We start from the raw sequence: 16,806 nt of genomic DNA, 5'->3' as shown, positions 1-16,806 counted from the left end.
AAGACATAACTAAAACATTTTATGGAATTGTTCAGTGACAAGTTCCTGTGAACATTGTGTCGCTTTCATGTTGCCATAGCCCACCAGGGTTGTGGTTTCATAATCCAGTATTGAAGGTATATATTGCATGAGGAAATGCCAGCCTATGGAGGATGTTGAAGATGTGAGCTTATTTGGAATTGTGCTAAGGGTATGTATAGGCTGGAGGGAGCTACACAGAGTACAGGCACATCCATGGGAACACATCAGGGAACAGGAGCCACATTATTTGACAACATAAGTGCTGTCAGAAGTGCTGGTTTGCAACACACTGAGGCTGTGGTTTGACTTCTGTTATGACTCATAGTACAGATTGTTTAAGATGAGGCAGGGTACTTGAATGTCTTACTGTCAGAGTCACAGAGGTACGTGGTACTGAATTTACACTAGCTTAATACCTCTATGTGGGAGGTAAGAGACCAGACAATACCTACTCTGGCTGAAATTGAGGTACCAACAGACAATACATGTTGCAGTGTGCAAGCTTTCATTTCAAAATGAAACCATCAAAAATTAGTATTTTTTTAACTGGCAGTACCTTACATCATGGTGCTTTTACCATAGTATTCAGAGCCTTACAGACAGATTAAATCACCAAATCACGGCCTGAGTGGCATTTTATTTATTCACAGTGTTACTTTACATTCCTGCGCCCTAACCTGTGTAAGAAAAATAAGGTTCCTTTGTAAGCTTAACGCTTCGCTTCTGCCAGATGATTCACTGTTAGAAATGGGATTCACATGAGTGTTTTCAGCAGAAGTCAGATCTACAACCCATGACTCATGAATGCTTCCCATAGGAAAGAAAAAAAAGAAGGGGATACTTACTGAAGAATATGATTTAGCCAGTTTAGAAGTAGTGGAACTTGGCTCTATGCCATCACTCCTACAACTGTTTTCCAGATGAAATGTAAATACAAGCTGCTTTTTGCACTTTGTACTCTGCTTTAATTTGTAGGCTTTATGTGCAGCATTTGGAGAAATCCAAGCATATGAAGGGCTATGTCAACACCTGATGATTAGGGTCAAACAATTCATTTTAAAGTCAAGAGAGGCTTGATTTTTGTTGTTGTTCATTTTATTTTATTTTATTTTATTTTATTTTATTTTATTTTATTTTATTTTATTTTATTTTATTTTATTTTAATTTATTTTATTTTATTACCTGTCAGAAAGCAGATTAAGTTTCATTCTGTTAGCTTCCCAACAAAAATATTTTGAAAATTACTTTTTTTTTTGTCTTGTAAAGAATACGACATGCTTATGGTCATGGTCAACATGCAGATTTTGATGAAAAGGCAACGAGCAAGATAGTTTTTTGTTATGCAACTGCATAGATTTATATGTGGCAATTTTTATTTCTTTGTAGGAATCTTAGTTGTTTACAACTACAATTTAGAGAATAATGTAACAATACTAATATTTGCCACTTCTATTTTTTTATTTTATTTTTCTTTACTTACTATTGCTACGTATTATTTTTCTTATACTATGCTCCCACTCAAAGAAAAAGACCTCATTGGACCAGTCCTGAACAAACTCAATTTTCTTTATGCACATTAATATCACTTTTTTATAATTACTGAAGATGAGACTTTGTTCTGGGTTTACGTGGCTATGAAAAACTTGAGAGGATTACCTTTCTTTTCCTTTTCCAGCCTTAGTTTCCATAGTGTTTTTTTTTTGTTTGTTTGTTTATGATAGATCAGTAGAAAATGGCCTTGCAAAGCTTCCTTTGCTGTTATGGCAAATCATGGTATGTTAGACAAGGAAGCCATATGCTTGCTAGGCCAAATAATTTGAATTGTCAGCACTATAGAGAGAAGCTGGATAGCTGTTTGAAGCCATTAACTATAACAGTTAAGAAAAATAATAATAATTTTTGAAAATTTTTAGTCAGCAAAGTTCTTTATCATTTGAATTCCCCACAGATGCAGGTTTCATTACATGCCTTTTCCATCTTTCGTTCATTGTACAGATAATAATTTACAATATTATCAGGTGACTGGAAGTAAATACTTTTCTTTTTGTTTTGAATGTTGCTGTCAGGATTGAGTATGAGACCTGGCTAGGAACAAATTTGATTTTAACTAGCTTTATCACAGAATCACAGAATCACAGAATTTCTAGGTTGGAAGAGACCTCAAGATCATCGAGTCCAACCTCTGATCGAGGAAGACAATAGTTGCAGGTAAAGGGGCCTCAGTCCCAGATGTTCTTTGTGAAACAGAAATCTTTAATGCTGAAGAAAAAAAAATATATAAATAAATGAAGAAAGCTACTTTGAGCCTCAAATCTATTTGAGGGTCCAGCTCGTTACGTGGCCTCTCCAAGATTAAGTCACCTCTACTTACCATCACTCTTTACAGATGCTTATCTCATCTGCTTTTAAACAGCTCTTGCCAGACGAATTCTACAGTTCTCTCAGTTATTTCAGTGTTTGCTATTAACTACTAGCAGTTTTTCCTCTCTATTTCTGACCCAGGCATGTTAATCCTGCTAAAAGCATTTAATTGGTACTTCTGCAAGTTCCTAGGGAAAGTTGAAGAAAAAGGTTTTAATGCCAGAACAAGACAGATCTGCCTAATGGTCAGTTTTGAAAGCACACTTTTTTTGAGATTTTCTGTTGCATTCATCTTCATTTAGGAAGCCCATCTCCCAGATGCTGTAAAATAAATGGGTCTGGAAACAGTCGTGCTTTCTTCTCTGATTGCATCTTACAGAATCAATCTCTAGCTTTATTTTTAATGTGGCAGGCAATTTAATAAGTTATTTGAAAACAACATATTGATCAATCTACTATTTCCCCAACATCTTTTGTGTTTTCCAGGGACTTCAGTTGTTGAATTGCAGAACCAGAGATCTAATCCTGTCTTTACAAAAGGAATGCTAAAATTCCACCTGGCTTCAAGCACTGGCATTCGGGCCAGGACTAAAAATTTAGAACTTGTCTCCATCAGCATCTCAAAGAATCAGACTAGTTTTAGTTATCGGAACATCAGCTCACATGCCTGACTTTGGGCAGTGCAATTCTAAAGTTGTGAACATAGGTTTCTCTTTAAAAAAAAAAAACACACAGGTTTGTTGGCATAGCTTCCAAGTTAGGATCAGGATTTGTTTCCTGTTCTGAAAAACATGGGAACATAACAACATAAAACCCTACCCAAGCCATGGTAGGACCTGCAGACAAATTACTGAGGATAACAAGCTGTGTTGATTATAAATGCCAGCAGTAGCTGTTCTCATGTATGCTTTTACTCCAAAGTAAATGATAGATAATTAGAGGTGCCTTAGAGTTCAGTGAAGGGAGTGGGTAGACTTCTAGACATCTTTTTCAGGTCAAAGTGGGGAAAAAAAGTAGTCACAGAAAAGAAAATGACATTTAGAACATCATCCCCGGATTTACACGTCACTTGTTTGTGCCTTCATGTCCAAAAGCCCTAATTTCATTGCACCAACTGAAAATTGCTTTCACATGGAGAATGAGGTCTGTTTAGCTCATCTATTGATAAAATGTTGTTGGGGGTAGGTCTGATCTGTATTTCTTGGAAAACTCTTTCACTGAGCAATGCCAAAACTCATTTTTTTCCACACACAGTCCCTTTTTTTCAAACCACGTGTTCATGTGGCTCAGTACAAAATGCCATGTTTTCCTCTTTAGCAAAAAGCTTTGAAGAAAAATATGTTAAATATCATAGGTCTACAAGATATTAAAGCGTCTTTGAGTCAAAGCACAGAGCTGACACGCATATACACAGAGAATAAACATCTTTCCAGCAAAACTTTATGCTGAGAAAAAAGAGAAGGCATATCTGAGAAAAAAAAAAAAAAAAAAAAAAAAAAAATCATTGATTTGACAGTGAAAAGTTCAGGAAATTTCTCTTATGGGTGTGTTGGGTGTGTTGAACTATCTCCAGTAGTGCATAAACATCAAAAAGGGTTTCTGCAGAAGGAGATAATATTGAAAACAAGGTTTAAACAAAGTGTATTAAAATTTTGAATGTTCTCTCTCTTCCCAAATACCTGGCAGTTTATAGAGCTATTCTTGCCAAAAGGTTTTGATTTTCATCTCCAAATAAAACTGGCAGCTGCTTAGTCTATTAGTGCTAGTCTTGCAAGAATTCTTTTGATAACCAGTAGATCTCTGGTCATGCAAACACTCTATTTAAGACAGTCAAGAATAAAAGGAGTGAAATGTTACATGAATTATTCTTCTTTTCAAGTTAACTTTTCATTTTCTGAAGGAGATCTAAAAAATAGTTGTCTATTCTTGCTGGCATCTGTGTATATTTTTTATTAAATAAATTTGGGCTCATTCTCTTTGAACATCCAGCTAAAGAACAAAAATTTTGAAAATCTAATCCCTCTTTTAAAATCAGAAACCTTTAAGTTACAATCCCATTTTAAACATTCCTCCGGTTTTCTGAGGAAGATCTTAGGGTCTCTAAATTATTATATCCATCTCTGAAATGGGATTAAAACTACACTTAGCTCACAGAGGTGCTGTGGTGTTCAGTGAGCTAGCAGCATACTAAAACACTTCTCCCTGTCTGCTCCTCCTCCTCCTTAACACGTTAGACTAGTGGACAAGCTTCTTTCTCTCACATCAGCAGAGTAAATTCTTTTACCTCCAGTGGCATATAGCAGATACCAGGGAATACTCTTCAATGGCTAAATGGGTCATTGAATGACTCTTTTGTTGTGTTTTTTTTGTTTGTTTGTTTGTTTGTTTGTTTTTTGTAACAGTCACAGAGCTCCTTTCTGCCGTTTGAATATTTTGTCTCCTCAGATAACACTAGTCTTTTAAGATGCATTTAGCACTGTATATTTGTTCCTGTTACTCGGATGTGTGGAGGCTAATGAGATTTCTAACATGTATCTGTTTTATAATGCCTCCTTGGCTTTCAAGCCTCTTTATAAGCTTTACTGTTGGTTTTTTGTTTGTTTTGTTTTGTTTTTCCTTACAGAAATGCACTGAGCTAAGTATTACTACTGTCTTATTTCTAGCCACCAGTAGTGTGTGTGTATATATATATATATATATATGTATATATATATATATGTATATATATACTCAATAGTGAGTATTCAGCAGATCTTGCTAGTTGGGCTCTTCTACTGTTGTCATTATTCTCAGGTGAAACTTATGAAAATAAAAAAAAAAAAAAAAAAAAAAGAAAGAAAGAAAGACTTGTTCGGACATACACTATACCTACAGCAAGGGGGAGATGCAATTAAATTAGGATGCTATGGGGAAGCATCTTCAAACACATTCAGCATTGGCCTGATTCATATCTGATTTAAGATGATGGCTGTTCTATCACTGATTGGAGGATGGACTGAATTTCATGCAACTGCTTTTGAAAATGTTATCTTTGAAAGAGGAAGGGGCTGATCTTTTCATTATATCTCTGATTATATCATCAGAGAAATGCATACATGTACAATTCATAAGCAATGCCCAGAGGAATCACTGAATGACACTGAAAGAGAGCTTTAGGGCAGAGTCATAGATTTGTTTGTCTAGATTCCTTTAAATTGTTGAGTCTCCTGCTCTATGATAAAATAAATAATATAGCCTTCAAAGCTATTGAAATGATACACTGTGGAATTTTGTCCTTGAATACCGTCCTGTGTACTTAACCTGCTGTTACTTATTATCAGACTGAGCAACCACTTCCCACACACAATCAAAAGTATGGTTTCTTGTATAGTAAATTAAAAGCTCTCTTTGGTTCACCTTTGTCTCTTTCAGCCTCTGCTGGGTGTGTGGAGGTTGTTTCCTTTGTTAAATATTTGTACTGTTGTGGGTGTTTTTTTTTTTTCTTTTTAAATTGATGATTGGTTGGACAGTTCGAAACTTCAGGATAAAGGAGTTGCACTGCCACTGGAAATAATGAAACATGTTGTCATGGAGGTCAAATAAAATACACTGCAGTAAGTTTCAAAATCACTTGCAAGAGCTTTTATAGCACCTCATAGACATGATCTTCTTTTCTTCTCTTCCATACCAGCCTACTTCTTCTATAAGGCCTTTTGTCTTGAGCTTCTCTGATTCTTCAGTTATTGTTAATGTAAATACTACATTGTTAATGCTCCACTTAGGTCAAGTAACTTCTTGTAAGCCTTATTTCCCAAACATGCACACAATTTTATGCACTCTGTGCGTCACAAGCACCCCCAGTTATTATTCTGTTCAGCTGAATCACTTAAGCATGTTTTCAGTAGCTCCTACATTTTTTCTTTTAGTGAACTTTTTCTGCTTTCATCCATTTTCATGCTTTCAAGACAGTTGCTATCAGTTGGCCAGCCTGAAGACACGATGAAATAATTACTCATATGTAAAATATACAGTCATGGTTCTTATTTAACTCTGCTTTTGAGTAAAACATAATCGTGGTCACGCTAGATATGGAAATATTTCTATAATATGTGTTCTGCGGTCTCATTCTTCCACACTTCAATACGTGACTTCTTTCTGCTTACAAAGCAGGTGCATTTTTTATTAGTTAAGCAAATTAGTTGACGCTATGATACATGCTATCTTTGCTGTTTCATGACTGCTCTTAAAATGAGTTGGATTACTCTGACTATTGGAAAAAAAAAAATAATGCAAAAAGTGAAAGATTTTGATTGACAGTATGAAAGTAAATGCTGAATTTACATGCCTTATGTCAAGAAAGATTTGCATACTTAGTTTTCTCTCTAACAAAGGAATCCATCACTATCTTGATTTTAATAGACATTCCTAATATTTAATATATGACTGAATGACAATCCAAATACATAATGTCTGTAGCATGAGCATTCTTTGAATTTTCAGGTTTAATATGATAACCCTTTATGTGTTTCTTAAATTTTAAATGTAACAATGTGTGATTTTCTGAATGCTTGGGTTTTGGACTGTCACTTTTACTGTACAGTTTTAGAGGCATCTACATACATAATGTATTTTAAAAGAAGAAAAAACAGTCCTATAAAAAGATGGCACATTTTCAAAGGAATAAGTTAATATAAATTATAGAGCTTCTTCTGTTTAACATGTTTTATGTTACACTATTTTGTCATAACATTTACTGTAGCAGTCATTTTCTCTTCTGTGACTGTACTTTAAATCAGAGGCATTTCATTAGAAAGACTGAGGTGGTGGCAGGCCCATCTTCACAGAATTTGTCAGTTTTAAAAGCAAGGCCTAGGGTTTTCTGTATTCTTGCTTTCTAGGTCTGAAAGTGATTTTTATTAGTGTTTGATAGGGAAAAAACATATTCAGTTTTAGTACTCCCTGAAGCCAGCTGCATGAATCCAGTCCAAGCTGCTTGTCCAAGCATGTGGCTTGGAGTGCCTGGTCTTTGCTGGTGACCCTGACTCCTCTGTGATATTCCATGGGGTTTATCAGGATAGCACACACAGTTATATGTCCACCTTGAAACTGTTCCATCTTAATACTGCACAACAGATGTTTCTCCTGAGAGGAGGATGGGTTTTGCATTTGGCATAATTTCACCGTGCTTAGCTCTAGACTACTCTCCTGGATTTCAAAAACCCTAAAGGACCAGAGCCTGGAGGCCAGGTGGACTCTGCCTTGGGTTTCAGGTAGCACTGGATGCCTGTCAGGGACAGGTGAGTCAAGCCCTCAGTCAAAGCACAGCTACGGCAGTGTCCTACTTCTAGGCTTCAGCCTCAAGTTCTGCCAGTGCTGCTGAGGATGGGAGCGTAGGGATCTGGGAGAAGCTGCCTCCTTAAAAAGACTCTCTAGGGAGAAGGAGAGGTGGGAGTTGTTGACTGTACTGCAAAGCTTCCAGGTAGTGGTGTGCGAGGTATGAGCAATTCACAGTTCAGCATTTCCTTGATCCTCATCAACTGCCAGTACATTTTTGAAAGTTGCCACACACAAAAAAGCTGTGATTCTATGAGAGTGTATATTAGCACTACAGCTGTGTGACTGCAAAAAGGGGAAAGCAGACTGTACTTATGCACATAAAACCAGCTTTTGAGCTTTGCTGACATTCTGGATCTCTATTTGCCATTTCTTCATGACCATTTAGATGAGGAGCATTTTAATTAAAAAAGTGTTAAAGAAAAGCAAATATGAATGCTAGTCTGGTTAAATATCCATAAATATTCACACCTAAAGTCATTTTGAAAAATGATTGTCTGATTTACACCATGGACTTGTTTACAAATGTAAAGTAGATTTTAAAACATAAAATATTAAAGCAGGGAGCACAGACACTATCACTATCACATGTAAGATATTAATGGTACAAGTAAGTATGAACTGCAAAGCTCCTATTTACCCTGTGCTGCCAATATATATGCAAACATTACTACATTAATATTAGCAAGCTAACACTTTGCAATAGTGAACAAAGTTGTATTTGCATGTGCTGTGTAATTGTCTAAGTCTGTCCATCAAAACTTTTGCTGAAAATTGTCTGACTTTCTATCTTTCCATCACCAGGTCTGTAGAACAAATCACGTTGATTCTAGCACTTACATTTGCAGTGTTTCATCTCCTTATTTGAAGAATCAATAACATCAAGAATAAACACCAGTAATTCAAAGTTACTGCACTTCCATGGGTTAAATACTGCGTTCAGACTGGGAATGGTGTGGGTTTTGTTGTTGTTGTTGTTGTTTGTTTGTTTGTTTGTTTGTTTGTTTTTTCCTTCTATTGCAAATCAGTGCTCTGTACAGGTTCTGTTTTACCATCTTTGCCACAGCTCAGTCACACATAAATCACAGTGGGCTTGAGGTTTCAAAGGAGGAGCTGGGTGTTGGTATAGTTTGTTTTTCTTCCATTCCTCCTCATCTCTACTGGCTGGCAAACTACCTGATACAAGTTGGTTTGGGAGAGTAAAAAGGTCCGGATGGCTCACTCAGAGACAAGCAAGAAACCCCATTAAGCCGTACAGGATTTGATCTTTTTCACAGTGTCAGTCATATCTACTGTCTGCTTCCCAGAAGTGCAAAAAATTTTGTCATTGCATTTCTGGGCGATTTTTACTCCTAATTTCACCAAAGCAATAGGGTAAGATAGCTGGAAAATCCTGACTGCATGCAATGCTTTACAAATATGTTAATGCTGAAGGATGACACATAAACTAAAAGCTGGCTGGTCAGTGGGAATATCCACGTGTTCATTTTAGGACCATTCAGCTTCATGATTTCATCAGTGAAAGTGAGCAGGGACAGAAACCACGTTGGTAACATTTCTGTAGCTAGGAGAGAGGTTGTTCTTTATGGGCACAAAACCATCCTAAGGAAGGATACCTTTCAGGATTCAGCACAGCAGAGATAAATTAGCACCAGAAGGTTGCTTCGTTTTGCCGGGAAATAGAAAAATCAATCCTTTTGCTAGCTCAATGGGAGGTTATCAGCCTACACGGTCTGGGGTGGCAGCTTAGCTGCTGCCTGATGTTCCAGATGTGCTCGAGGTGCATGATCGCCATCTAGTGGATATTATAACACGACGAAAACGAGCGTGTTCCTATCTGGACACGGGCGTTTCACGGGTGAAAACATGTAGTATTGTAAGCTTTTAATAAAAAGTATGCATTTTTACTTGCCTACAGATTCCTCATTAAAAAGAAAAAAATACAAAATAAAACCTTTACCATTTTTTTTTTTTTTTTCAAAACTGAACTGTTCTTGCATCTGTCTTAAAGGAATGGTGAATGTTTTATATCCTTTTGTTTTTCCTAACCATGCAATATAGGAGTCTCCTGCTAGAGGCTACCCAGACCACTAGAGGTTTGTCTCACGGAAGTTCACCCAGTTGGTGCGGGTGGCCTCCCCTGTACATTTTCTTTCTCAGCAGCTTCACAGCAAGGCACAGCAGAACTGAGAAAACCCTGATGTAGTGATCCAACACAGCCAGTAAACATAGAATACATACGCAGAAAATGCTGGAGCTAGTGGTGTTCCATATATTAGGCTTTGTTTTTGTTTTCCACCTGGAGTGGCTACAAATGCCATAGGGCATAGGTATTAATAAAGGACTACATCTTGACACAGTTTATTCTTTTCCCTTATAACATGAAGTTTTGAATCTTGAAACAAGAACATAGCATAGAGTTAGGAGGAAAGTGTTGTGTTTCAGATCTGGTAAATTTTGCATATGACGTTTTAGTTCGGCTCCTTTAATTCTGTAGTCTTGAAGTGACAGCCTTAGTGCACTCCCTTTTTGCTGATGTCCATGCACAGGATGAGCTGACTATAGCAAGATCTGATGTCACAGATTGTGGTGGTGTCACAGAGGCTCAAAAGAGAGTAGGAAAACCTGTATTTTTGTAAAATATATATAAGTATAAAATATACTGTATAGAACAGAATCCCTGCATAATGATGCTATTGTTCTCTTCTGTCAAGTTTTGTTTTTTTTCCATAAATAACTTTTCCTTAGGTATTTGAAAATCATCAACCATGTGCACTTGTAATTTTAATTCCTTTTTCTTTTTTTTTTTTTTTTTTTCTACCCAGTACACTATTCATCTGCGTAGCATGGAAGAGCCAGGCAACTTTGCACTCTGTTAGGCATGAAAACCAGTAAAATTTTCTTCAATTATAATAATTTGTAGTCATTATAATCATTTGTCCTTTGGGTGGTAAAGCAACAATTCTTTCTCCATGCCCCTTCAGGCTAATGCTCCCAGCTGGTAGATTTGAAAGAAACTTATGTATGAAGAAGGCATAAGCTCGCTACATTTCAGTGCTGAATACTTATATACCTAAATGAGCATAACTAGTAGTGATACAGTTTTTCCTCCTGATTACTGTCTTTCTTCTTTAAGTTATGAAACAAATGAAAACTTTGCACAAGTTGAGCAAGATTCTTTTTTTTTTTTCCCATACTTCATTAAATCTTTCATTTTCTGGACCTTTTCTTTTCTTTTTGATAATAACCATGTGCAGTTGTAGAACATTTCCCAAGGTAGACATATGTATTGGTTGTATAAAAGCAGTCTTTTGAGTCTGACACAGATTGTGATATTGATGTATTTATTTGGATCCGTGTATTGAGAAATGTTTTCCTTCCTTGTTTTGATGAACCATCCAACTTGGTTAAAGGAAGTATTTTATTGTAACGTAAAAATGTGGAATGTATTGGATGAGTTCAAACAAAATCACTAAACCAGAAATTTCCAAGCATATTCCTTTATTTCACCTCTGTTCTCATCAGAAAGTTCCTCATAAATGACTTTAATCTTTCTTGCCACCAAGTTTTAGCCATCTACTGAGACACACAATAGGAAAATTATCCTAAATATTTTGTCAATATTTTTGTTTACTAATATTTAACAATATTGTAGATGCAGCTGTTGAATTCCTAGTCCCAAATTTGGTGTTACCCATGCCTTCATGCCTTAACTGTGCCATTACAGTCTTGTGTTTAACCACCTTTAGAGGGTGATATTGGTGGTAGAGGGATGGTTGGACCAGATGATCTTGGAGGTCTTTTCCAACCTTAACGTTTCTCTGATTTTGTGATCTTTATGGCCCAAAGCATTTTAATGACTGAAATGTCTCACTGACACCTATAGTTAGATTAGATTAATCTTGATTAAATGTCTAGAACGTTGACAAGGGATGACCATATTTTACAGTAAATGGGGCCTGTTGTGTATTCAAATGGCTAGGCTTTGCAGGTTTTCCAAGCCCTGATGCCCATATTCCTTCTTGACTTGCACAACTACACGAAGTCCTCCATTCTCACGTGCCTTAACCATGGGACTTCTAGCACTATGTGGTCAGGGCTTAATCCCTCTGAACTAGTAGAGGAAGACATTGTGTCACTGATGGACAGAATACTGACAAATACTGACAAATACTGACACCTATGGAAACGGAGAATTTTGCTGTTTGATCTGAGGCATAAGTTAAGTTTCACAAATGGCTGCATTGCCACCTCAGGTTGTTTTGTGATGTATCCTACTGTCACTTAAAACTCATAGTGAGAAGAACAGAGCTGCCACGAAAGGAGAATCTTTTCAATAGCTTATGCATTTGCTTTGGGAGAAGAAGTCTAGAGACTCACAAAGAACAGAGTTTGTTGCTGACTGTCTTTAAATGGATGTAACTTTTAGAAGAGCAAAGAACATGCAGTAATGAAGTTGTTAACCAAGGGAAAAAAACAAACAAACAAACAAAAAAACACTTTTGAAAGCAAAATATTTCATTGTTTTGGATCCCTTACTGTCATGCCTTTATTCTACATCCAGATGAAACAGCATTTTTAGAGGTAATTAGCAGCATGATTCTTGGCATTGATTTTGAAAGCAATGTTTCTTTCTAGTCACATACATTAAGTAAGAATGTGTCTTCTTAGGGGCAATTGCATTATAATGGTTAAAGGAAGTGTTTTATTCCACATACAAATATGTGGAAGGATAGCCTTAAGAACACCTGTACCAGGTACATACAAGGTATTACTCTATTACTCTAATGTCATATATAAACACATCATTTCAAATGGGTTAATTTTGCATTTTTGTCCATTCACTGTGTTGCCTTACTGTGGCAGATGGCCCAGTGTGTGTGTTATAAATACTTTGCATGACATCCCCGCTATTTTACTAATCTTCACTGTGACTTTCCCATTGGTAATGACTAATTACAGTTTCCTAGCCAGCAACTTTTAATAGATTTCTTTTTTTTTCTTAATCTCTGCCTGTCCTTAACAGCACTGTTTTGTTCAATAATTTAATCAGTTCAGCAACAGTATAATATTAGATAATTGAACCATTACTTTCTGAATTTTTGAAATGCAAAATACCCATGAAGTGATCACTGATGAATATTTCAGTATTGATAGAGACCATACTCTTTTCTGAAGAATCTGGAATAGTTTTGCTATATATGCTTGATTGCTTTTTCTTTCCTCTTTATTTTTTTTTATTTTTTTTTTATTATTATTTATTTCTGTCCATTGGTCCTGAGAAGCACATGCAATAAATAGGAAGGAATTCAATAACCAAAGGAATTAATAGACTGGATTAACATTTTTGCCTACCCACTGTGACTATATCAACCACTCTACACCTATAGATCAAACTAGCAAGTGTTTACAAAGAGATTCCATTCAGCCTTGTCTCCTCTTTTCAGTTAAGATCCATCCATAAAGGAGACTCCCTAAGGGAAAAATACTTCCAGGTTCGTCCCACCTGTGTGTGGGATCCACATTAATATGTGGATGGTACAAATGTAGAGGGATCGAGAAGTCAGCTGGTTCCTGCTCAATATCTCCATGTCGCTAGCAGCTGCTGTGTTTTGCTAAGGGCAGCACTCCTCAAGCTGTTCTTCTCTCTTTTATGAAGGATTGTTCATGAAATGAAGCATGGAGCAGAGTTAAAAGGTGACTGTAGGACAATTCTGCAATTTCACAGCAGTTTGTGAGATTTCACAGTTTAATTTCACAGTTTAATTTTGTTCCTTCTCAGGGTAAAACCAAGAGATTTAAAATGTACGTAAATGGAATAGAGCTAAAAATCCAGTTTTGGATTAAGACCTGATTGTTTCCGACCTGATTGTTTCCATGTGGGACACTGGATTACTGCCGTTCACATCGCGTGTCTACCTAAAATTGAAGGAGATTTCATGCCAGAACTCTGCAGTTGGAGAGAAATTGTGCCTTTAACTCCATTCTGTGCCAGTCATATTGAATAAAAACTCTTGTTCCTGGAAGAGTCTCCTGCTTTTAAAGGACCTCCACAGAATCAGATACAGCTCTGACAAGCATTGTGGCTTTGGAAAACACTAATTTTGATGACATTTCATTCAAATGGTGAATGCTTTGGCCTGCCCCACTCCTGTCTCATTCTCTCCTTTCACCTCTGCTCCACCATATACATGCTGTTCTCAGGATGTGCACAAGACAAGACCTGCCTGAAATGTTGAGGAGTAGGAGTACAAGATGAGCATGAGTGCTGTGATGAGGACAGGTATGAGAGGAGGAAATGCTCAGATGGGTCAGATAGTGTGCGAAGCATAATCAAATTGGTACTCAACATGGAAACGATGCAACCCTCTAGGAATAGATATATCATATGAGAAACCAGGGTGAAGGAAATTTGGTCTAGCTGTAAAGGAAGGAAAGGATGCTTGTCTGCTCGAGGCATTAGATGTTAGCATCAAGTTAGAAAGTCACTGCTGTATTGTTTCTGTGCCAGTAGGGTAAATCAAGACTAGAAATTTTCATTCCTAATCTTTTCCCTTCAAAATAATTACCGTATCACATAGACTTTTTCTTTTAAGCAGTCTCCTCTTTCTTTTGCCTTAGCTTGCTTGTTTCCTTTACCTGTCAAAGAATACTTCTAATTTCTGCAGAGGTCCATGCTGGAGCTCTCCAGTAATTCCACAAAGAGCTCTGAAAACAAAGAAGGTGCATTCTCCCCTATCTTGCCTGGCACAGGAAGAATCAGTGTTGTATAGACAGACATCCATTGGCAAGATCTATTTAAATGCAGGTCATGTATTTGGTCCAATTTAGGTCTAACCATGATTCTCTGTAACACTAGCTACATTATTTATTTACTTGTCTTTATTTATTATTACGCATTTATTTCCAGGACTACATAGTGAGAGGAAGGAAATCAATTATATATAACAGTTGTGCAAACAGTCCAATTTTCTGTACTTAAAGAGGACCAAACTCTTTCTCATTGTAACTCATGACAAATTTATCATTGAATTTTGGAGACACTCACTTTAGAGTGTATTAGCAGATTTAGCACTTTCCAATTACTGAGACTTTTTAAGTATCTCTGTTTTCAGTAAAGCGAAGCTGATCTATCATCTCTTACTGGCTTCACATAGGGAAAAATTAATAGGTAAGAAAAGTGATCTCCAACAAGTGTTTTCAATCATATCAGAATATTATTTCTTATAAAAAAAAGCTATGAAAATCTCTACTCTCCATTTATTTCTGCATATTTCCCTAATTTCTATCTTTTATAGACTAATATAGACTAATGTAATAGACTTATTATTCTGTTCCTTTTAGGTGGCAAAAACAGAGAGGAGGATGAGCAGTATGTGGCATTTCTTTATTTTATTTTATTTTTATGTATTTGAGATTTTGAGACCTACCCCTTCTCAAACCTTTTGTGTCTTATAGACTTGCCAATAGCTAACTGATGGAAGGGATGAAATCAAAATCAGAAGTGCTTAAATTTAGCTGTTGTGTAAAAAATGTTGTCAACTTAGATGGGAGTTGCGTTGTGGCTGCCAACAAATTGCAGCCTCTAGTCTCTGCAACCCCAAAGCATAAAAAATAAACAGATACTTCATTTTCATCAATCCAGCATCCATTTCTATAGAATAAAGGGCTGAAGGTCTGATGTTGTCTACGTAGTCTTTGGAATAATAAAACAAGGAGACCAGATGCATTATCCCCTGGTGGCAAGCGTAGCTGTGTGTGGGTGCTGCCAGCTGAGTGCATGTCCAAGCGTGCTGCAGTTAAGACTCACCATTCGGTTTGCACACCCTGGTGCCCATACCAAAAGGCCATCTAAGTCTGAGCAGCCCAGCTCCCTTTGAGTGGAGAAAATTTCTCTTTGCGTTGTTATTGTGAATCGGGGCACAGGCACAAGCATTTTAGCATCCCATCCAATACAGGTAACTAGCTCTTATTTTGCTAAGCATAATGTTTGTTGAGCCAAATTACAGCTAGTGGTGGAACTGAGAGAGACGTGCATCACTCAGCATACTTAAATTTGCTCTATAGTCTGCCCTGCACTTTGCAGAGTATCTGTACAGACCTTACAGTGGTTTCCACACACATAAACCCCTCATAACTTTTCTTGCCCCTTTCCAGAATGTTATAGTAAGATCAACTTAAAAATACTTTAACAGCTTTTAACACAGAACATCTATGTTAATGCAACTGTCATGGCTACCTGCCCAAGCTTCAACATCATTCAGTAGCTTCTTGCAGACACTTAATGGCACTGACTAGTATCAAGCACCATTTTGGTGTATTGCTGCTTGTTCAATCTTGCTTGTATTAATAGTGATTCCTTTCACCTACTGAATGTTGATCCTGATAGTTTTAATTAAATCTGCCTTTTCTCACAGGTGCTGCTGAAATCACAAGAGGGGAGAAATTCTACCTTTGGAGACATTTGCATAGTCCCAATGAACCCATCTAAGGGATTATGTATGTGTGTCCAGGGAGAGAATGGAGTCTGGTCTGATATAAAATCAATTCATATACAATTGCAGAAAGAAGAAACGTAGAAATGCACCTGAAATCTTCTCTTTGAAGTGGGGAGAGGAGGGCTGATATCCTTCCGAGAAAAGAAAAATAGATAAAAGATGATTGTTTTTTAATATTGAAAAAGTTCAAGGGGCTTAATGGCAAACATTTTCATTTTTCCTTAGGCACAAGCATATTTACTGTTTATGAAGCTGCTTCTCAGGAAGGCTGGGTGTTCCTTATGTATCGAGCAATCGACAGCTTTCCCCGATGGCGTTCATATTTCTATTTCATCACCTTAATTTTCTTTCTGGCCTGGCTTGTGAAGGTACTGAAAAATTTCTTCTTTTAAAACTATCTGAAAAGCAGATCTGAATGAATTTCTTCTCTTTTCTGCTTGCCGAGCTTTACGTCAGCCATTCTTTCTTTTCCTTTTTATAGAATGTTTTCATCGCAGTTATCATTGAAACATTTGCAGAAATTAGAGTGCAGTTTCAGCAGATGTGGGGATCCAGAAGCAGTACCACTTCAACTGCCACCACCCAGGTGAAGTACCCAAATACTGAGCTTCTC

At 36.8% G+C, this 16,806-nt stretch overlaps 1 protein-coding gene across 3 annotated transcripts in view; it reads left to right on the top strand.

Annotated features, from left to right (window-relative positions):
- The window catches only part of NALCN (sodium leak channel, non-selective), a 231,534-nt gene that overhangs the window by 69,597 nt on the left and 145,131 nt on the right, over positions 1–16,806 (top strand). For all 3 annotated transcript variants that reach the window (XM_084498001.1, XM_084498000.1, XM_084498002.1), the window contains 2 exons: positions 16,419–16,561; positions 16,675–16,779. In XM_084498001.1, coding sequence (XP_084354127.1) covers positions 16,419–16,561; positions 16,675–16,779 — 248 coding nt within the window. The remainder of the gene's footprint in view (positions 1–16,418; positions 16,562–16,674; positions 16,780–16,806) is intronic.

The sequence above is a fragment of the Aythya ferina genome, assembly GCF_964211825.1.
Source record: "Aythya ferina genome assembly, chromosome: 1".
In the NCBI taxonomy this organism is placed as follows: Eukaryota; Metazoa; Chordata; class Aves; order Anseriformes; family Anatidae; genus Aythya; species Aythya ferina.
The sequence above is the reverse complement of the archived record's forward strand: the minus strand, read 5'-3'. Positions and strand labels throughout refer to the sequence as shown.